The sequence below is a fragment of the Lissotriton vulgaris genome, chromosome 3_1, assembly GCF_964263255.1.
Source record: "Lissotriton vulgaris chromosome 3_1, aLisVul1.2, whole genome shotgun sequence".
NCBI classification, from domain to species: domain Eukaryota; kingdom Metazoa; phylum Chordata; class Amphibia; order Caudata; family Salamandridae; genus Lissotriton; species Lissotriton vulgaris.
The window spans coordinates 1,146,422,589-1,146,445,619 of NC_141689.1; the positions used below are offsets into that span (position 1 = coordinate 1,146,422,589).

Genomic DNA, 23,031 nt, shown 5'->3' on the forward strand with positions numbered 1-23,031 from the left:
AGGCAATGACATTGTCCTGTTTGATAAAATACAACTTCTGCATGTTAATGCTACACACACGTGGTGCACACTGCAGAACTCTGGGAACCTCTCAATCTTTATTTTATCAGTAAACCACAAAATAATATTTTCACAGTTTGAGGTTACTAACTCGTTCTTCTAAGCCACTGATCAATTAATGACTCCTCCTTTCACTGGTTATTCCTCCCAATGTCTCTGTGATAGAGATTATACTTGGGCCATTAAAACAAACTGACATCCCTGAGGTCCTTGTTCCAGAAGTGATTTTGATGACATTTGCTATAGACGTTGGCGCAGATTTATGAGGCCGTTGCGCCTCTTTGCACCGCAATTGCGTCACTTTATTTGACGCAACTGCGGCGCAAACAATGCGCCCTATTTACAACGTGACGCATCTAGGAGATGCATCACGTTGTAAAGCACTGCACCATAAGGAGGCGTTCCTGTGCAGGGGGGGGCGTTCCGGCGCAGGAACGCCTCCTGAAAGTGGCTGAGTGAAATCTATGAGATTTCACTCAGTCACTTTCAGGGCAATGCTGCGTCAAAACCCTGCGCCTGCTTGAAGCAGGCGTAGGTCTTGACGCAGCATTGCGCAGAATGTGTACCCCCGAGCCTTGCTGGAGCTGCGTCGCGCTTGCGACGCAACTCCAGCAATGCGCCACATTTCCGGCACTGATGCGTCACGCATCTGTGCCGTTTTTGCACCATGGTGCGCCGCATTATAAATGCGGCGCACCATGGGTGGCGTAGCTGTGGCGCACTGTGGCGCACGTTAACTGACGCATCCCTCGGGATGCGCCAGTTAACATAAATCTGCCCCTTACTCCCTAGGACTATGGTCAGACCCCGCGTCAAACTCCAAAGTACAAGGCCAAAAGCTGTGCACTGGGACAGCTTTTGCGTTCAGAGAAGTTGGAAAAAATGTACTATCAAATGAAAAAAAAAATGGGCATTGACTGAAAAAAAAACGCTGTTGATTTGGACTGATCATGATACCTTAACATATGTTTAAAACGACAAATGCAAATTCACTTAAAAGGCACAGTAGAATGTACACCAAATGTAATCCAATGACGTCACCCTTGAAGCAAAATATGGAATTATCAATGGCATAGTACTTCTTACAGATGAGATATTACCAATGTGAGTGAGGTGTCTGTGAAGTTAGTAATATTTACTAGTTTGGGTATTTTCTATTACTTAATTATGTGCTTTTTGGTATATTAGTATAAATCTGTTGAGGTCATAAACATTGCATTTGATGTGCAAGTTATGGGTTGTATGGCCGTTGTGCTCGTTATCTATTGCAATGCCAACCATAACTGGTGAATTGCAATGATTTTTAAGTTTGTTTTTTATCTAAAACTTCAATGTGAATGTGAGTACATGTGTGTGCAAACACATTTGACATCAAATCAGCCATAGCAAAAAAGAGGAGACCTGCTTGCACTCATGAGGACTGTATCTTGTGCTCAATAGTTTGTTTTGTCAGAAAAAACCCTACACATTTCGTTCAATCGTGGGCTAGTTCGTGGTGAGAGATAATCACTAGTGCAGTGTCTCTAAACACCATGTCATGTGTCTGATAAAGATAAAAAAATAGTATTTACATGCATTTCTTTTGCCATTATGGTACATACTGATATGTAACAATATGTATATAGTATTTTTATGATCTTTATCACACTGGTGTAGGTCACGTGACATTGGGTTTGAAGACGCTTCAATAATGATGGTCTCTTACTGTGAATAATGTCATTCAGCACCCCAAGGTGAAAAACATCCCAGTAATTCACTTTTTCCACATCTATAATGTTTTATTTACAGGCCACAAAATCATCTGCTCCTGCCCCTGCCTTCAACTCCTATGCAGGGGCAGGGGGATAATGAGGGAGTCGTACCTTGCAATAGCCTTTGTTCCATTTCCAAAATGGAAGAAAACCCTGCACCCCCTCTCGCCACCCACCTCACCACTCTTTGTGCCCTCACATCCAGAGGCTGTGCTCCCTGGTTTTCAGGCGGCTCTGGCTAGGCTCTTTTAGGGCCTAGCCAAAGCAGCCTGGACTTCCTTTAGGACATAGGAAGAGTAGGTAACAGGTTTTGAAGAAAGTTTGGGTTTGGGTAAAGGACAGGAAGAAATGGCGCTCTAGCGGGTACGATTATAAATTAGATTGAACTATAAACTTATATTTAACATCGCTGGATCTCAACCTCATTTACTTGAACTTTGTCTAACTTATCTAGTTCTGACAGAAGAACCAAGAATTTTGATACGTGTGCACAGGACTAGGTAACAGGTTTTGTTAACCACTGTTGTACATCATAGCAGTGAGTTACTGAATATTAATCCAGTTATTCACACTAGTGGCTCTTAACCAGTGCTGTATTATACCGTGGTAGTCGCCAACATGTAGGTTTAGTGGGTCCGAATTTCTAGAGGAAGGGTGTTGCTTGTTTCACTAATAACTTTGGTGCAGATTAACAAATGTTCATGAAACTAGCCAAAAAATGTTCATGCACTCTACCTGAAAAGCTTGTTGCTGATCTGCCAAGTGGGAGCCAAGGAAATAAGGGGTTCCAAAACATTGGTTTCTCATGTTAATTCCATAGGAAAATTTGGGAAGGGATACAGAAAACATGGCTGATTGTAATTTCGAAAAATGTGGCACAAAGTTAGAACTTTACTCAGAAAGAGTGCTTTTCATTACGTTGTGTAAATCCATACAGCTGTTCTGGAGAAACTCACATTGTAAGAGGTGCTCATGTGTTAATATAGTGGTTAAAAAGATAGAGGTATCTACACTGTTGGCATCTAAATATGATCTGATTGGCTACTTTAAAGGGGAATCGTCAATCCTGATTGGATGGCCACAATCTGAACAATAGGTTGTGACAGCCATTACAAGAATCATAAATATTGCCCCTTCGTCCTGAAAATGAATGTAAATTTTTTTTAGAGGAGAGGAGTTGGCCTAACGGCTAGGGTGGTCGACCTTGAATCTGGGGAACTGGGTTCGAGTCTCGGCAATGACGCTGAACATCCTGTGATTCTGGGCAAATCACTTAATCTCTCCGTGCCTCAAAAAAATAAATCAATGTGTCCTCATGTAACGCAACTGGTGCTATGTAAATCGCTCTGAAACCCGATTTGGGTCTAGTTCGCGCTATATAAAAGTCTGTAAAAAAGATATATATATATATATAGTCAGGGTGAGAACACTTCGCCCTAAGAGGCATGTTGGGGGCCCGATGGGCCCCCTGTTTTGCTGGCTTCACATATAAAAGGTGATGGAAGATTTTATTCAGAATAGAAAATATTTGCTAGTGTTTCCATACTAATTTCAGGAATTGGTGTGTGTTCTAATCTGATTTTGCCATGATAAATCCTGAACTTGGATTTGAGGAACCATATTTGACAGAAAACCACTTGTATTAGCAGTTTGGGCAAGACTGTCCTTTTTTGGTCAAGGTCAAAACTTTTTTACTGAAACTTGCCCATGTCTGTTTGATAATGTAATTCATGTTACCGTATTCTCACATGGTGTTTGTTGCATGATTTACATGACAAATATTTTCAAGGTTCAGCTCAAACACAGGCTATTATATCCAGAACTTACTACAGTATCAGTTTTGGCTTGGCTCTCCATGTTCATTTGTTGGCTCACAGCCACGGCTCATGCAGGTAAGAGCGGTGAGGCCGGGGGTGGGGGGGGGGAGGGGGATTTTGACAGACAACGACAAGTGAAAATAAAAGAAATAATTAATTTTCCCTCATTCAAAATCCCCCCTTACCCGGCCCAACGGCCCTACCGCTCTCACCTGCACGGGCCGCGGCTGTTGGCTCATCCACGTCTAATTCACATTTCCCAAAGGTTAAGCTTCTATTTTCCACAAATATTTAAGATAATCAAAATTTGGACGTGGCATGGATGGTCCCATCGATTTATAACTATGTAGTTCCTAGAGAGTGAGCACATTGGGATAGACGTACGACCCCACCAATTTGCGAGTCGCAAATTGCGTCTCTTTTGCGACTCGCAAATTGGGATACACAACAGTTTCTGAGACACTGTTTGCGATTCCCAATAGGGTAGCAAATTGCATTCCTCATGCATATTAATGAGGCTGTCGCAATTTGGGACCCCATTGGGAATGGCTTGCACTCCCAGGGATGGTGGCCTGTTGGGGTCAGCAAACCAGCATTTCTGGGACTGCTTTTAAATAAAGCAGTTTTGTTTAAAATGCATCCCGTTTGCCTTAAAGGAAACGTGATGCATTTAAAAAATAAAAATGAAACTTTTCAGTTCACTGCGTTTTCTTAAAAAAATTATTTTGACAGCCACTCACAAAGGGGAAGGGTCCCCTGGGGACCCCTTACCGTTTGTAAGTGGTTAACCACCCTTCTTTGAAGGATGGTAAACTGCGTCTGTTTTGCGACCGCAATTGCAGTCGCAAACAGTCATACATAGCTTCAGGAGTCGCTATTAGGATCGAACGCCTTTGGAACGCCCCTTCCTAATAGCGAGTCGCTATTCCAATTTTGCGACTCTCAAAATAGGATTAGTACATGGGCCACAAGTATTTTGCGGTCGCAAATGGGTCTAAAACCTATTTGCGCTCTCAAAAACGTTAGTACATCTGGCCCATAATTTCTAATGAATAAAACAAAAACAGTGATGGATGCAAATACTTTAATTGAACCGACCTAGTTACTCTGGGCAGCATTCTAGGGAACTTGTTCTACTCAGAGTTGTACTGCAGGCCTTCAACCTTACACAATTAAGTTTTGCCTTTGTCCTGAAGTGGACGGTCTTGCCCAAACAGTTATAACAAGCATCCACAAACATGTTTGGCCCTAATGAGCTGTCTAAATAATATCTCCAGCAAGCAAACTGCATACATAGATCTTTGTTCATGGTAAAACTATTTTCTTTCTGAATAAACACTACCCTCCATTGTGTTTCAAATTATGGGTGTGGAATGGCCACTGCGGTGAGGAAGAGACACTTCTGAAAGAAAGACTGATGAGTCTTAAAACCACTCTTTAAAAATAACACAGAAGATGGCATGTTCCACTTTTACCAAACGACCAGTGGGATAGACCAGTACATTTGTCTGGAAAGTCATGTGTCAGACTTCCCCTTCCGCACAGTATTTTTGAAGCTGCTGTCTGGAGAACCTCCAGAGACATAACAATACCAAGTTTTTGTTTCATAGTTTGTTAATTATAACTTGCTGCTACCATCTTTTAAATACCTCCATGAAACACAAATGTTGGGCTTCATGTCTCTATTCTAATCTAAACGAAAAGGCAGATCTTAATAAGGCACATTCTGTTGCAGCTGGTATTTACGTAAACGTGCACTGTCAAGGTCCACAAGTATTCTGATTGTGGTTTTTGTAAGCTTAGCTTTTCTTTTCTTAGAGTTCCAGTAACTCTGTAACTCCTCAGATGAACAGCCTACGGAGTGGGGTGGGAATATGAATGTATATTTTGTGGTGCACTTGTGCCAAGGAAGGCTGATGCAAAACCTAAGAAGAATTTATCATGCCATGCAAGGCCATTTTGCATGGGCTGAGTGGCTTGATAAATCCAGAGTAACGCAATGCAGCACAAATCCGTGGGATGTGTTACTCTGCCCTGAGAAATCGTTCAATGGGTGGAGTGTGGGTGATCCCATGCATCCACCCATGGATTATGAAACATTCCCAGATTTACCAATACAGATAGACCTGGAAATGCGTCAGAACGCGACACCTTCCCAGATGAGGCATAATGAGTAGAAATATCTGTATTTCCCCTCGTTATTTCTTCTTTCTGTGTGTGCTGCATCAGGGGATTGTTTTTGTGCAGGAAGGAGTTCCTTCCTGCACAAAACCAATCCTGCTTACAATGCAGGCACCCTTGCACAAAGGTGCCTGTGTTGTTGCTAGGCAGCACATTGTTCTCCACAGCTGGAAAATGACAGGAATGCGCTGTATATTGTTGAGTACAGTGCAAGGCCACAAGGTGACTGGCTGAGCTGCTTGATATCTTAGTAAATATGCCCCCTGATTTTGAAGAATAATGCAGTTACAGCCTTTATCACTATCAAAGATGCTACTGCTCCAAGAGATATAGGGGGTTACTGTTTGTGCATGGGTCACAGAAAAGTATATACGTTTCCAGACCGAGGCAGAGTGTTTTTTATTGTGAACATTTTCCATGTATTGAAACATAAACACTCAGTAAAGCATGGTTTAGAAGTACAGAAATTGAAGCAAAGGTGTTATGAATTTCTGTGAATACCCAAAATATTTTGGTAGGTCTATGTAAAGTTGTGAAACTTGATGCCTTACCGCATGAAAATCAAAGACTGCCAAGAATTTTTAAAGCGAAAAAACTCCCAAAAAAGGGCAGAGCACTACAGATAGTACTTTCCTGTTGCTACACAAGGTCCCAAAGGCACCCTTTTACCTTACTTTGGCTACACAGTGATTCATTCTTGATGCCGCACAGCTAACTAGAAGAAATTCCATGATGAAGGAAATTACTCTGGATCTTCATCAGTTCTACGGCTAATGGGAGCAAAGGAGGAGGACGGCTTGGCTAAAAAAATCCTCTAGCCTGACTTCCCACCAGTGTTGTACAGGACATAAGACTGCTGAGATTTGGTGAAGTTAAACACCTGCTTCGAGCAAACCCTAGCAATAGCATACCTATGTATAATATTTTCTGAATTTGCTTAGCTAAGTGGGTAACAATAAAGGCATTCTATATAAATATTTAATACAAAATGTCATATGACTATAATATTGTGGTCAAAATATTATGACAAAAATATTGTGGACAAAAATGTTGAAGATAAATATATTGTTTCTTTTACTTTTTTACAATAATATTAAAGTTTGAAATATTCTATATCATTTTTATTAAATTATTTTAGTTTACTCAACCTAATTTAATTTAATTACTTTATTTTGAATTCATAACAAGTAGACTACAGTAATGCAAAACTTTTTGTTGAGTTTATTGGGGAAATGAGTGGGTACTGTTTTAAAAAACGATTTCCCAGGTAATTTTACTTGACTTATAGGTTAATTATTTTTTGTAAACTGTATTTATTTGTGTTCATGTTTAATAAATTGTTTAATTCTGTATTATATTTTAGTTTTGGGTTGAGGGGTTCATTGAGTGATTGAATGTGTAGTGTTTTAAATAAAAGATATATAGTTTGACAGAAATTGATGAAAGCATATATCGTGCACATCAGAAATTGGATTTTTAATATGCTTAATTCATTTGAAAATATGCAATCTTTGATTGAATATTTTTAAACCAATGGAATTCATTTATTTGCAGGTTGTAGGTCTATTGGTGTTTGGGTGAGTAATATTCTTTTCATAGAATATATTAATTATTCTTAATTATCTTTTGCCAATATTTGGGAAATTTGACATTATTTGTTTTATTGTTACCATGTTGTATAACAATATAATTGTTGTTTTCTATTTTTGGGATATGTGGTTTGATAGGCAATTGTTTGGGGGAGTTTGGGGGACTTTTTTAATTCAAATGCATTGTAATTGGTTAATCTTTTAATTAATTTAATTTTGAACTGTATTTTCTATTTTAGCCTGCATGTTTTTTGACACAAGTTTCTTAATAGATTAGTTTTTTTTAATTCTTTATGTAATGTTTATTGCAGACTGTGGGGTATATTGAAGGAGTAGGTGTATATTGTTATTTTAACAAAACATATATTATACTTCAGTAAAAAGTAAACTATGTAAAATTTTAAAATATTCCATTTAATATTTGGGTTGTGTAAATAAATTCTCATTATTATAAAAGTTTGTATTGGTTTCTTTCAAATATGTGTGTATATTATTAGAGACTTGAGGGATACAGTTTATTTCAAATATATATATTTTTATTTTTTATATATGTGTTAATGTTTCAAAATTATTCAATGAATTGCTTAAAGTTTAATATATTCAATTGAAATTTTACATGTTCATTCACATTTCTGAAATAAATAGTACCAATACTACTTGAGCTCACCGCCCAGCATATTAACTTTCCCTAATGTTTATTATCCTAGTGGCAGAAGAGTACATTTTACCCCCACTTCTTTATGTATGCCCTTTCCCCAATGTTTATTATATTAGAGTTGAAATAGTATGTCTGACCCTTCCAAAATCTGGGCTTTCCCGCAAATGGAGTTTGAACAATACATTTCTCCCATTAAATACACTGTATCCCAAAGATTGTTGGACTGAAGTTATAGAAGAATGGAGCCTAGTCACAAACTATTTTGTGGTACATGTAGTAGTACTATTATAGTACTACTAAGGTACTCACAAATGCCATTCACAAACGTATGTGTTTAGGTTTCTGCCTCTGTGTTTATCCCCCCTCCTATTATCAGTTATGTGAGTAGATCCCTGCTCCAAAGGTGGAGCTGCCCACATACATAGGTGTATGCTTTAGAAGTAAATGTGGGAGGGACAAGGGCCAGTAGCTGGAAAAAGGGGGATAGTTATTACTAACGTGGAGGAGTAATAGGTGGAGTAAAAAGGAGTTAAGTAAGGGTTAGGGAGAGGTTTAGAAAGGAATATGCATCCACCTGCCCCTTCTTTTTCCCAAACTGCACCTTTACATTTTCTGCAGCCAAAAAGGACCCAAAACTGATGGAAATGTGTTCCAGCTCAGAGCTGAACTAAGTTCAGCACCAACAATAGCCACTCACAAGTACTGCAACACCCTACCATAGAACATAAGGCAGGTATGAAGTTAAAATAAAAGACCATAGGCAATATCGGTAAAATTAATTAACACATTTAAACTTTTAAAAAATATAAATCTATTTATGTTAATAAAAAATCAAAAATAAATATTAAAAATGAATATTTAAAAACAAAAAAAGAATTTTTCAAATTAAATATAAATATAATTTAAAAAGAAATATATTTTGTTTAAAATAAAAAAATGTTATAATGTGTAGTTACTTTTATTTCAGATTGAATAAATATAAGCATAATAAAATTTAAATAATAAGGCTGCAGCAGTTATTTAAAAAGTATTCTACATTTACAATACATATAAAGTGTAAATGATTAACAGCCAAAAGTAGTAACATTACTCAAAAGTGTAAGAGCAAACTTATACGTGTTGACGTACACATAAGAAAGTTTACTTTTGTTTATAGATCCCACAATCTGGCATAATAGGGGCTATTCGCAAAGGTAACTTTACTGATGAGTAAATCTACACATGATGTAAAGTTACTTTACCCTTTAAAGTAACTTTACTGTTGGATTTCCACAATTTATGCATGTAAAATTACTAGTGAATTTACAACATTATTTGATGTCCTGTGCACTTGGCGGATCCCTTTGCAATAGAGGTGGAGATCTCCCTATGGTAAGGTTTAGGGAAATTATTAACCATTTACTAAAGTGTAAAGAAATGCTTGTATGTTAACTTTTAATGATAAATCATCGTATACATCAATACACATATATATGTGTATTGCATCAACTTGGTCTGTGATGTGGCACACTCCTCCACTGGTGCTCACTCAAATCAATATCCAAGAAAATAGCAGCACTCTAGAGTATTCTTAGATTGTTTGTTTAATCAGCATAACGGTAAAGAAGCAACAGCCAGCGCGTTTTGACCTTGCGGTCTTGATCCTGCATTTTTCTTAGATATTGATATATATGTGTATATATAATAAGAGCAGAATATTTCTTTTAAATTTTACTGCACTATTAATTACATTTAAAAAATTAAACCCACCGTAAAGAAAGGTTTATAGGTATATATTATGTATTAGAAGTTACTAAAAGTTAATATCAAATTAATGTAATTCAGTTCTTTTAAAAAAAAATAAGGTCTGTTCATTTTTACATTGAAAATGTTTCTTTTTAAAAATAATAAAAAAATATTACAATTTTACATTTAATTGGATAATTAAAATAATGTTATATACATATTTGAAAAAAAAAGAAAAATAGTTAAGTTATTTTACCATTATTTCCAATGGGGTTTTATGTCCATAGCACCATTATTTTCTATTGAAGGGTGTGATAGTACCTATGAATGGCTATGGCTGGTTCTGAACTCCCTACTGCTATGAGCTGGAGCAAATGTTTTGGGTACTTTTTGACTGTATTAACTTTAGAAGTGCAGCTTGAGAATAGAAAAGGGCTTACTTTTTCTGGATGGGTACATGGCTCTCGCTATATCCCACCAGATCCCTGCTTTAACTCCTCCTTACCCTTCCTAACACCCCTCCCGTTTAGTTGTAAATATTCCCCATTTTGCAGGCACCCCCCTCCCACATTTACTACTAAGATGTATACCTACATGTGCAGAAATCTCTGCAGTCAGGGTAGAGATCTCCTCGTGTGAAAGGTAGGAGAGGCAATGGTGTAGTCCTCTGCAAGTAGGTAATTGAAGAGCATTTTGATGTACATTAGTAAGGATACTGTAGTACAATTAAAGTACTATTCAATACGTTTGTGAATAGGCCGCAATGTATGCACTTTCCCCCGAGTATCCTGGAATGGAGTTAGAATGCTAAATCTTACCCCCTACTAAAACTGTTTACATGCTTTTTTGTTATATATATCTTAGATTTTTAAAGATTTATTTAATTCTGATGTTACATTTCACTAATAGTAATTACAATTTAATATATTTATAATTGCCAATACAATGTAAATGTTTTGAGTATTCAATATTTATGCATGGTCCAAAATGCACTGCACACAAAAAACGTATTCTTCTAACAAGTTGAATCTGCACAGGAAAAGGTTAAGGTCCAAGGTAGCCACCATAGATCCATTAGGGACACACTGCTACCAGAATTTATTAATTTCATGTATCACTAGCCTCGATTCCACCTCATGTCTCTTTCTTCCACCAGTGGTGTAATACAAAATGATGGGGCCTCTCTATACAATGTAATGATGGGCCCCTTAAGCTCCTATATCTCACAGATATTACGTGATTTTGGGCTCAATGCAGGCTCCTCTGAAGGTTTGTTGACCCCCCTGAAAGGGTGGGGGCCCTCCTGCTCTGCAGAGGATTTTGTTAGGCCCTGCCTTCCACCACCCTACCCGTCTTCTCTTTTATCTCACTCTTGCAGGTTCATTTTCACGATTTTTCCATCCTCTTTCTCCATTTTCTGTCTTTCTTTCTTTCTTTCTTTCTCTTTTTTGCTCTGGGCCAAAGTCTAATGGAGAAAAGTATGTCCTGATCCCCAAAAATGAGTGCCGGACCCATCCCCTGGAACTGCTGGCTCAAATTAGGCCCTGCACCTGTTTCATCAGGCATCAAAACAACTCAGCTTTTGCAGACACTTAGGAAAATAGGGAACATCTTTCCCATCAAACAGGCATCAGTGCAACACAAATCACGAAACAAAAAAGTCCCCCATAATCTACGACTGCCTTGACCTATCATTGTAAAATTCACATTGAGGCGCTATGATGTGCCCAAAGAAAGTTTCCGTACTTACCAGGTAGGGGAGTGAATGGTTAAACCTGCTCTCTGTTTTTTTGCTGTTTGCCTACTCATTCATGTAACAGAGCCCATCGCTGTTTAGTGACAGTTCTATACAAATCCAGCTGATAATCTACTATGTTTTGTAGTGCAAACCTGGCCAAAGGGCATTGGAGTGTTTTCAGTGGTGTAGCTACACACTTTGCCGCCCGTGGCGGTCTCTGTCTTTGCTGCACTGTTATTCTGGCGGGTGCATGTAAGAGCAGGGGGAGGCCGCCCCCAAAACTCATGACGCCTGGGGCGGCCCATCCCGCCCTGCCCCTCGCCTTGCTACGCGACTGAGCATTTTACAACATTACACTTTTGTTTGGCAAAAGGAGATTAAGTGATTTGCCTAGTTTCACAGATAGCTGAACCGAGGCCGGGATTCAAACCTTGACTACCAAATCCCAACGTCAGCAACTTTATACCATAACCAGATCTCTCCCGCTGCTTACGTCAACAAACTTCTAGCAAGTTCATTATTTTCAGCTGACAGTAGGCGACTGCTGGCAATTTGCTAACAGCCATATTATAGACCACATTAAAAGACCATTTCGAATGACACATGAGTAGACAGAAACATCAAGGTACGTCAAAAGGCACTCTTGTTTATAAAAGTGCTGGCCGTGGCATCCAAAATGTATTGTTTATTACTTTCCAGAAGCTTCTTTGAAATTGTCCCTTCTACTTCTTTACCGGGACAATGAATGCTTGTTAGTCACACAGGAGGTGATTGCTTATGGAGCACTCTACCTGGACAAACTGCCCTTCTGTTGCCTATTCACATTATAATGTTGAGGTCATGGGGTGCTGGGATTCCCAGGCTCCATGCAAAGGATGTCCAGGCCCTATTCTTCAGCAGAGGTGGAGATGTGCAGACTGGTTCGTATACACAGAGTGACTTCTGTATTTGGGATTTGTAATGCAGATCACTGCTTCAGCTAGTTATAAAACCTTGTCTTTGGGGTGAGTGCCTAGGGCTCAAGGAATGACAAAACAGTAAACGTAATAACACAGGGGAGTCTTACAAGAATGTATATAGGAGCTCTTCAATGATTTTGAGGGCTCCAGGCAAAATAGAATGTTGTCTCTGGAAACACTCTCAATACTCAAAAACAGTAAGGGCCAGATTAATAAAGGTAAACTTTGGTCTAAGCTTTCCTTTTAGAATTGGGCCCTTGGACTTTTTTACACTTAGACTTCAGGGCTATACTTAGATCCCAGATTTAAGTTTAACTTTGTGAATTGGGCCCTCAGTATTCAGGTCTATTGCAGTAAATGGGTGCCACCAGTAGCGGGCCCCTAAAGCCTTACCACGATTTAGGAAATTGGCAGGATTTAAAATTGATCCCGATCTAGCCTTTTAATGCTTTCTTTAGTTTTTAGTTAAATATTAAGTATGAAGCTTCAATAGAACTACTCCTTCTAACGAGACCCCTACACTCCTCACAAATAACAACATTATATCCAGTAGTATAACACAGTACATCTGACCGTTGACTAAGAACTGTCCTTAACACATGCTTTACTAACCCAAACATACAGCACAGTGTAACAAGATTTGTATTTTTTAACATGTTTTTTGCATAAAACTCCAAATTGGCTAAAGTGTCACCCAGAGGCACTAACTAAAACTGAGAAAAAATAAATAGGAAAGTTGTGTATTAAAATAAACTGGCATTCATACATTTTCAAAACAACTATGATGCATGTTACCTACCTCCTCAGAGCTATCCTCGTTTTCTTCTGAAGAGTCAGCTCTGGCCTAAACAAAATATAACAAAATATGAAATGATTATGTTTGTGTAGTTAGCATCTGTAAACGAACAAGGGCAATGTGAGAACTTGAGGCCTGGATGTTAGTGAAGAAGAACAACTTTGGCAGAATATGGTGGAGTCCAAAAATGAAAGAGCATCAGATGCAAATGGAGATCAAAAAATAGTATGTTCCACATCCTGTTGAATGAGTGGAGAGTGGAGAAGTGTGGCTCAATGATTAGAGCGGCAGACCCTGATGCAAAGGTCTAGCCCGGGACCAGGGTTCAATTCCCCGCCTCGGTGGGTCTGGGGCTCAAAATTCCACGGACCTGATAATTCTCGCCTCGGTGCCTATTCCAATCATGGAGTTCCACTCTGCAACTCTGGGCAATAGCTTGCTTAATCTCCACAACGGCCCCCACAACGCTGAGGATGCCTGGCCTCCACCTTGGGGGTGCCCAGGAGTGGACGCCTCACAGGGAAAGCCAGGATGGGTTCCACAGCGGTATTCGTACAAGCGCCTTGAGACCCTTGCGGGAGAGTAGTGCGCTATACAAGTATCAATTTACATTTAATACCAGAATTCCTAGACAATGTTTGTTTGCCTCTTCAGGCTCTATCATTTGATGTTAGTCTGCTTCGAGAACTGCTCATTTCATAAAATAAGTAGAAAGCAAAGTTATTCATACAGACCATTCACAACAGGGAATATCAGGTAGCATGGGCATTTCCTCATTCAAAGAGTTTTCCCCCACACAAATTCTTCCACTGAAATACCCTGCAGAATGGGTGTCGATGGACAGCAGGTTCATGTAAAATGTCCAACATTTGCACACAGTTTGAAATTTAAATTTGGACACAAACCCTCTTTGTTCCAGAATCCGGGTATAGAACCAGCCTCAGAATGAAAGGATTAAGGGGGAAAATCATGGAAAGGGGCATTCAGTTTAAAGGAAGCTCTGCTTTTGCCACCAGATCATCACCTATTAGTCTTCTGAGTTCTGGAACAATAGATAACTGCTCTGTCTTTGTGAATTTGGGCTATCAAAGGCAGGCAAGAAATCACATTCACAGATAGTGAGAAGCAACAGTAAACAACATTGAATGCAAACCAAAGGCAAGGTTGTCTGCGCCTGTCTGCACACCGGCTCAACTTAAGGCACATGACTCTGCTCGAGTATGCCTACTCCTCTACAATACGCCACACAGCTGGTCTCTCCCTCAATTCACCCTCCACATGGAACCTTAATTTCGATACTATACATCACCTTTTGATGCATATATTTACCACACAAGACAGTGGACACCTTTAGACTGCTCTAATGCAGACTATCATTCACTGAAGGTTAGCTAATAAATGCATGCTTGCTTGGTACACATAGCATTGAGTTTCATGATCTAATGATTGACCATTAAATAGATGTTGCATTTCTGACTCAAACTTAGCTGAAGAATAACTCAGGACCTTACCTTGACATTGCAGTCCCAATGTGTTTTAAGATCCTCAGGGGTGACATTCTGATCATATATGGGGCATGCTAGTTGGCGTATCTGGTCTGCGTTCCATTCAAACTACAATCTCTGTACAGGAATCTCAATCTTGCCATTTTTGGTTTCTTCACTCTCGTCTACATAGGCTGCCTCAAAGGCATATAGTCAACCTTAGCACTGGATTCCAAACATACAAGATTCCAAATTTCTTAAGGAGCACACTGCAGCAAACACCTCATTTGCATTTGTGGTCCATCTGGAGCTCAACCCCAAGAAGACAGAATTGATATTATTCGCCAAAAACAAATAGCAACAGCTATGCGAACCTGGCTGAATGACTTTACTCTCCACAGATTGGAATCTCAACTTTGAACCAATGCCAAGCTATTCAGATTTATCGTGCACACCAAACTCACTCTCAAAAACACATTGCCAAGAGCTCTAAGATCTTTCTACTGAAGAAAGTGAAACCCTTCCTCCCCTAAGGTGACTTCAGAAATGCTGTTCAAGCCTTAACACTTTTGCAGTGGAGTGGTGGCAACCCTCTCGGTGGGCCTCCAGACTCCACACAGACCTCTATGAAGGGCATACTACACAACTATCAAGAGCCTCAAGAAATATCACAATATTACCCTTACTCTGATCGAGCTCCACTGGCTCCTGTGGCCAGCACACACCTTCAAAATCAAGCAATCAAAACTGGCACTGCCACTTATCTGACTGACAACCTTACCATTTCCAGTGCCTCAATGGAAGGGAGGTTTGTTTTGCAAGGGGTGACACAGTTTCAAAATATTCAGCCACAAGAAAGGTAAGCATTGACAATTGCTCCTGGTCAGCTGTAATCCAACAGCAAGTTTCTTTCATATATCTGAGGAGGCAGTTTTGCTCCAGAATTGCTAGAGAATGAAAGTAGTAAAATCCTTTATATTTTACTTGATAGAAGTGAGCAAGAGAGTCTAGTGGACATCTGAATGAGAAGGTAGGAAACATGGAATGAGATCACTTGTTAAAAGGAAACTTTAATAGTAGAGATGTCATTCCCTGCCAATCTGCATTAGGATTACCCCTGTTTCTAAAATGTGCTGAGTGTGCATGTTTTAGTGGATCAGATAGCTCTTCAATGACAGAAACAACTGGAGAAGTGTGGCTCAGGGGTTAGAGGCGGCAGACCCGGAAGCTGAGATCGGCCCTGGACCAGGGTTCAATTCCCCGCCTCGGCGGGTCTTGGGCTCAAAAATTCCACGGACTTGATAATTCTCGCTCCGGTGCCTTCTCGACTCACGGGTTCACACTCTGCGACTCTGGGCAATAGCTTGCTTAATCTCCACAACAGCCCCTCGTGGTGGGATGCCTGGCTTTCACCTTGTGGATACCCTGCCGGGGTTATCTCACAGGGGAATACCAGGACGGGTTTCCTAAGCAAGCGCCGGGAAACCCTTTGTGGGAAGCTGTGCGCTATATAAGCTCAAATACATTTACATTTACAAACTGTTGCCTTAAAATTCTGCGCACTGAATATTTTGAAGAAGTAAAACATGAATGTAGCACTCCTAACTGCACGTGTAAAAGTATAGTCAAGTTTCCTCCATTTTAATCTAATAGTTGGATTGTAATTCTGTCCCCATTGTCATTCAGTAGAATGCTTGTGGGGCACTTAATTCCTGAGTAAACCAGCTACACAGGAAGGCCACGTCTTTTCACTAGATGTGGCAATCCAGGGAGCTGATCTGTCTACAGCCAGTCTAATGAGTCATAATAGTCTTTCGCTATTTTATGGGGTCAACATTAAAATAAACAATGGGACACAATGTACACTGCTCTACTGCCAAAGTTTCCCTTCAAAAGGCATATACAAACAACCCACAACATCAATGAATACTGAGCATTGCCTGAGAATATTTATATGTGTGTGGTACACAAACTGAATTGTGTCTTGATGCATCAAAAAGTTGGTGCTTGCCAGCTAAATTGGAATTCTGCAGAATTTTTGGGCAATTCAGTTGAATGTTAAGCCCGAGCAGAGACTTTCACGTGTCCTCAATATAAATTCCCAACTAATCCTAAGCACTCTTCTGATTACTATGAAATATAAGAGATTAAATACAAGTTAAGTATATTTTCTAATACGTTTAAAGATTTTGAACAGTGGAAAAAATATTTCTTCACAGCAGTAGATGTTCTTACCTTAACTGGTTGCTTTACTGGTGCACGTCCATATGCTTGTTTTGAAAAATAATAGTGTTGTCTCGGCCTGTAGACCTAAATAAATAATAAAAATAATGTGTTGATTTTTTTAAGCATAGTATAGAATTAGGATGATGAAACATATACAAGCGAGTAGAGCATACTTTCTTTTTTATAAAGTAAAGTGTGGTGCCTAAATCATTTTGTGAAGTGTGCAGTCCATAACTAATACTTGTCCCAGGGAAACCCACTCTCACAGTCTCTTTAACGCACACCTTCACCCTATGTATCTCTCTAACTCTTTCCGCATTGCCTGGCGGCCCATCTCTTGCACAGTGCTCTCCCGTTATGGGGGCATGCAATGCCTTACATTTGTGGGAGTAAAACTTAGCTGCACCAAAGAGCCCTGTTCGCCAAAGTGAAAGCCGTGTCCAATTACTGCTTACCCTTCTTTCGTCAGATTCATCTGAGTCCCAGCCTCTTCCTCTGTTGAAGCGCCTCGCCTGTGTGTGAGAAAATGTTAGACTGTAGGCACAATATAGTTTTAAAGCACTGCACACCACATCCTGCTAAGCAGTTCATAATGAGATTGAGCGCAATAAGTAATTTGGTTCATGGTCGGACTGTAACAGAAAATAGGCCCGGGTACCAAATTAAAAGTGGCCCCCATTAGTTAAAAAAGTGGCCTGTGTAAGTGCCTGCAAGGTATGGGAGACTACATTCAATTGTGCCTGCTGCAGGCAATGTTTGTGGTAATGTCAGAGAAATCAACAATACAAATAGGCTCATCAGATTATAAGGCCCATAAATAGCCAAAAACACAAGTCCATACATTGATCTGTGAGACCAGCCCGTCAGGCACTGCCAGATTGTCCTATAGGCCAGTCCAACTCTAACTTTATTTTGGTGGGTAAAGATACACCAGTCTCAGCTTCCTCTCAATGCAGAAGAATCTCTGTATCTACCTCTCTGTACCTCTCTCAGACTGGCATGTGTTGATTCACAAAAATCTTTGTAAATTATCAAATACAAGTTTTAGCTGTACTTTATTAGCCAAACAATTGTTGGTACCTGCAACAGTTTGACGAATTCAAAGGATTTTCCGTTTAAATATGCATAGTTGCCCATGCCGAAAGTTACTGTTCCCTGGCTTCATTACAGTACTGTTTTTGGACACAATTGATCAGATCCAAAAAAATCTGAACCTGCAGGACCAAAAGTAATGAAGTCTATTTAATTACTCCCAATTAAAAATTTGCTCTCGATAATGGGGACGTCGCCAGATAAACTCCAGATAATTACAAGGACAAGTGGATTTTAGTGTGTTAAGCACCAAAATAGGATTGTCCCAAGAACTGTCAGGTATTTTTCTTGCAATGCATTTTGGCAGATTTGACCTACTGAAATTTAGTGAGGAAAGACAGCCTCTAATTGCAATATGTGTGGTGATAGACATTACTGAACAATTCACAATTAACCGAGGGGCTTGTAAAGAAGGCCTAAATGAATGAGAATTTGTATTGATTTCTTTTTTTATTTGTGTTTTGGGCACAGACAGATTTAAGCTGTCTGTTGGCCTGATCCATAGTTTCCAGTTTACATTAGTGGGCTTTTGGTCAGCCCCGTGATCATGATGGGGTGGCTTTGTTGCTATCACCTTTCCCTGCTACTAATTCAATTGCTTTAATCACTATTCATGTGTATGTGGCACTCAAGAGAATTCCAGTTTCAGAGGGTTCTCATTGGTTGAATTGTAACATTCCACTGCAGACTTTGCTTGCATTCAGGGAACTTATTTTTTCTTTTTCTGTAAGCACATCATGGGAGTCAATGTGTTTCTCTCTCCCTTTGGCTTATTTCTCCTCAAACTTTCCCCCACACTCTTCTCGCTCTCCCTGTATTATTTCCCACCTCAAGCCTTTCTCTCTTTTTAATGACCCCCTCTATTCACATTCTCTTATCATCCCTCTCACCCTCCCTCTATATGCTGGCCGCCTGTCATGCTCTTCCTCACTCCTAGGGGGAATTATTACATTTTTTTGTAAGCTTGCTCAGCAGCTGCAAAGCATTGCCAAGACATTCGCAACCATATCTATGCTTCATGAGCATTTTACCAATCGAACATGGGTGTCTATAATGTTAGATTGGGAAATTAAAATTGTGCACAGGCGATGCAGCGAGTGCAAGGTAAATAGTTTTATTCATTTATTTCCTTGCTTTACTCGTGGACGCTGTATGTCTGACTCCACTACCCCCAACCCTGCCCCTCCCCACCCCGCCTCACCGCCCCGCAGCACTCCCACTGTGAGCCGCCACTGGAGCCAGGTCTTCAAAGCTTTTATGAAAGTTGTTGCTGATCTCAGGACCTCAACTGCGCAGGAAGCTGATTCTAGTGCTGAGCGTCAAAAACAACAAATACGCGTCTGCCTCAGCTTGGGGACTAAGGGGTAGATTTTCAAACATGTTGGGCTGGTTAGCAAGCAAAAGTGATACTAACCAGCACAAAATGTTTTTGGGTGATTTGATATCCAGCTCAAAACTTGTTTTGTGCTGGAAAGTACCCTAAAAGTAGCGCAAAAGCAGGGCAAAGCACTGCTTTGCGTTACTTAGTGCCAAGGGGGCGTTACATGGTGGGTACATGGGCTTTCTCATGCAACCACCCATGCCTCTTGAAGCAAAATCCTATCAACGAACAATTGTAGACAGGTTTTAGCGCCAAAAGTTAATGCCACTTAAAAGGAGTCCCCTTTGTTGGTTACGAGAATTATCACAGCCAATAAAATACGACATTGATATGTTTCGAATGTATCGGATGCAATATTTCTTTTCTGAATTTGTGGTAGATGCCATGCAGATTTCGGTGTTTACTGCGCTTAACTCTGCGTCTTTTACATTCCAGTGGGTCTGACCTTACGAAATTTAATGGAGGGTGCAGACTTAGCTACACACAGTAAGTACAGGGTGCAATAAACACTGCACCACTTATATAATTACAATCCCCGTGCGAACAGGTGTTTATGTTAATGTAGGGATCGAAATATAACTGGCCACTTGTAATCAGGACCTAAGAGTAGTGCCTGGTACATTGGCAACAGATGCTGCAAGAGACACATATAATATTCATGATTGGGCAAATTGTTAATGAATCTGTCTAAAATGATTTCCTTGGACTGGAACACACAACAAGGGGATGTGATATAATAATATATACATTGCTTTACTTACTGAGAAAGCGCTTACTGCCCCAATAAAGAGGATCAGAACAATGATAGCCCTCATGTTGCCAAGATTCCTGAAAAAATAAAACAGAAGACAGAGTTAAGAGCGGTCTGTTCACAATAAGAATACTGTAACTTCGTTTTCAATTGCAAACTTTTAGATGCACATAAGAATTGTAAAATGAATTTGAAATTGTTTAAAGCTGATTGTTTTAACTTTTGCGTCCAAGGTCAACTCAGGAGGTAAAGTGTGCGGTAGCCTATGCGCTAATACTGCATCAGTTGTACTGCATGTTATTTATGCTTTATTACAACCAGCCTCTTGCTTGCGATAATATAATTGTTGCAAAGTGGTAGCTGCACCATGCTCAAGGTCAGTTTGAATGTTAGAAATGCATAGTACTAAGTAAACAATTTTTTTTAAAACGTTTATTCTGTATACTACTAAATACAATATTTGACCAGAAATATTATCAGCATAATAGATGCATAAATAACATTAATATATTAAAGCAGTCTATCATAATGTTCCCCTAAACATCCTAAGGTACAAAGTGTAATGAATAACACGTTAATCAAAGGGCTAACAAGTTAATTTTAAAAAATAAAGATGTTTATGCTAAAAAAATAGAAAACTGAAAAGGGATAGGATAACAAAGGTTTTCAAAATAAAAGTAATACAAACAAAAAAAACATACATCACCAATTTGCACATTATAAAGAATACTCAAGGAAATAATTAATAGAATGTAAACATTCATGTAGATTAATATAATACATAATCTTAGTGCTCAGGAATAAAAAGTTGGAAAAAATTATAATTTCTAATCAAGGAAAATCCAGCTAAAGTTTGTTACTGATGATACCTGTATTACAAGGTTTGGAAAGAAAATGACATTTAGGTGGAAAATAATAACTTTAATTTAACTGCTGAATTTATGGAAGAAACGTGTGCTCCGTCAAGTATAGGGTTGTGATAACACGCACTATTCCACAATGCTAAGTATGATGAAATATTAGCATTTTTTCCAATTAAAGTAATTTTCCTAAAAACATTTACTAATAACAAATCTCTAACGTTCCTACTCATAGCTAAACCAGCCCAGCCCTCTAAAAAAACTACACAAAATATATTTAAAAAATAAGAAGAAATATTTGTTTTATTCTTCATTGACCAAACTTAAAACTAGAATTGGTAACAGAAGGGCATGGGATATTAAATTGTATTAGATTACCTTCAGATAAAGAGCATGTCCAACAACATTTACTATTAAAAAGTTCCATTTTATGCAGGACTAGGTGTCAATAACATCCTGTTGTATGTAGATAATAGTGTTTAAGAAGTGTTGACAGCACAAGATGTACTCTGAATTGTTCCAAATACCATTCCAAATCTGATACAAACACAAAATATTCAATTCATTATGTCATAGTAATTCCTGCTTTATATGATGAGTGTTATTCATTATCAACCATTTATATATAGTAGAAGGTTTAAGAGTGTAGGTGTATTGATTGAAAGTTACAGAATTAGTGTCCATATTATCCAAATGAACATCCAATAAAAAGAGCGGAGCCTTAAATGCTGAAGCTAACTTTGGATACTGACCTCAAAATGAATCAGAAAAATTGAAGACATCCCAAAGATGAGTGCATGAGCAAATGCTATCATCCTTACCAATCTGATTACTGTACTATTGTAACATTCCCATTGTTCTTTAAGTGAGTGTGAAAGTGGGACAGAATTATGTACAATACGTTTGATTTCCTTGTGAAGGTCCCAAATGCAGGTGTGTGTTATTGTAAGCATGCACATGCAAAGCGATTTACAAGGGCATTTGTAGATGTGCAACCTTACATTGTTTTCCCCTTTTTACAAGATTGATTGACACAACAGATCCTTGTGTCGTGATAAATGTGAAATATTCTTTTTAGTTTTAAAAGTTTCAGATTTTCTTATCTAGCTTGATGTGCAGTGTAAGTGTAACTTATACAAGCCCACACCCCTACAAAATAGTTGCGGCTGTCATTGTATCCCATAAAACATGTTTGGGTGCTATTGATTGGACAACATCAATAAGTGTTTCAAGCATAAACTATATAAAAGCAGGATCTTGTACTAACAACCTGCTTAGGGTCTACAGTTTGTAAGCTCCACAGCAATTGCAGCATGGTAGGTTGGACTTATTGGTTCAATACTTGTAGTCACATAAATAGCATTTTTTCAAACAAGACAGTAAGGTATGCTTATGTATACTTTGTGATTATTTAAGGGCTGTAGAAACAATGCTAATACTATGTCTTATGCAGATTTCTATGACACACTGTAAGGAGAAACTGCGACTCAGCTTGGGGTAAGAAGAGAGTTGTAGAGCATAATCAGAGAAATGTATTGGGGCAGAATTGTACACAGAGGTGAGATGCGTTGCCAGAAGTCCAAATAGTTTCCTGATTGAAAGACATGAAAAATTGAGAAACAGGGGGTAATGACACAGAAATGGTGCAGGTAGCATTTGCAAAGCCAATGGGTCTGTCTTTAATGTGCTAAGAGGTACAGAGAATGGCCCTGATTCACAAAGGTAAACTTACACTTTAGTATGTTTCCGATTATTTGCAACTTACAAAGCAATTTCTAGACTTGTATGTATACAACTCCCGAACTTTTTATGTGAGGACTCTCCACCAAGAGTGCATAGACTCTGCAATGGTGATGATACTACTCCCCCATTTATGCATGCCTTTCTTAGGATGCCTGAAAAGCATATTAAAGCCAGACAAATTAAATTTACCAATGCTAATTGGCTACATATATAGTTAAAG

At 39.0% G+C, this 23,031-nt stretch overlaps 1 protein-coding gene across 1 annotated transcript in view; it reads right to left on the reverse strand.

Annotated features, from left to right (window-relative positions):
* Positions 1 to 23,031, reverse strand: part of IBSP (integrin binding sialoprotein) — a 41,275-nt gene that overhangs the window by 3,267 nt on the left and 14,977 nt on the right. The window contains exons 2-5 of the mRNA XM_086961626.1: positions 20,219 to 20,285; positions 17,440 to 17,496; positions 16,994 to 17,068; positions 13,278 to 13,322 (exon numbers count right to left, since the gene is read on the reverse strand). Of these exons, the coding sequence (XP_086817752.1) occupies positions 13,278 to 13,322; positions 16,994 to 17,068; positions 17,440 to 17,496; positions 20,219 to 20,272 (231 nt within the window). The 5' untranslated portion in view covers positions 20,273 to 20,285. The remainder of the gene's footprint in view (positions 1 to 13,277; positions 13,323 to 16,993; positions 17,069 to 17,439; positions 17,497 to 20,218; positions 20,286 to 23,031) is intronic.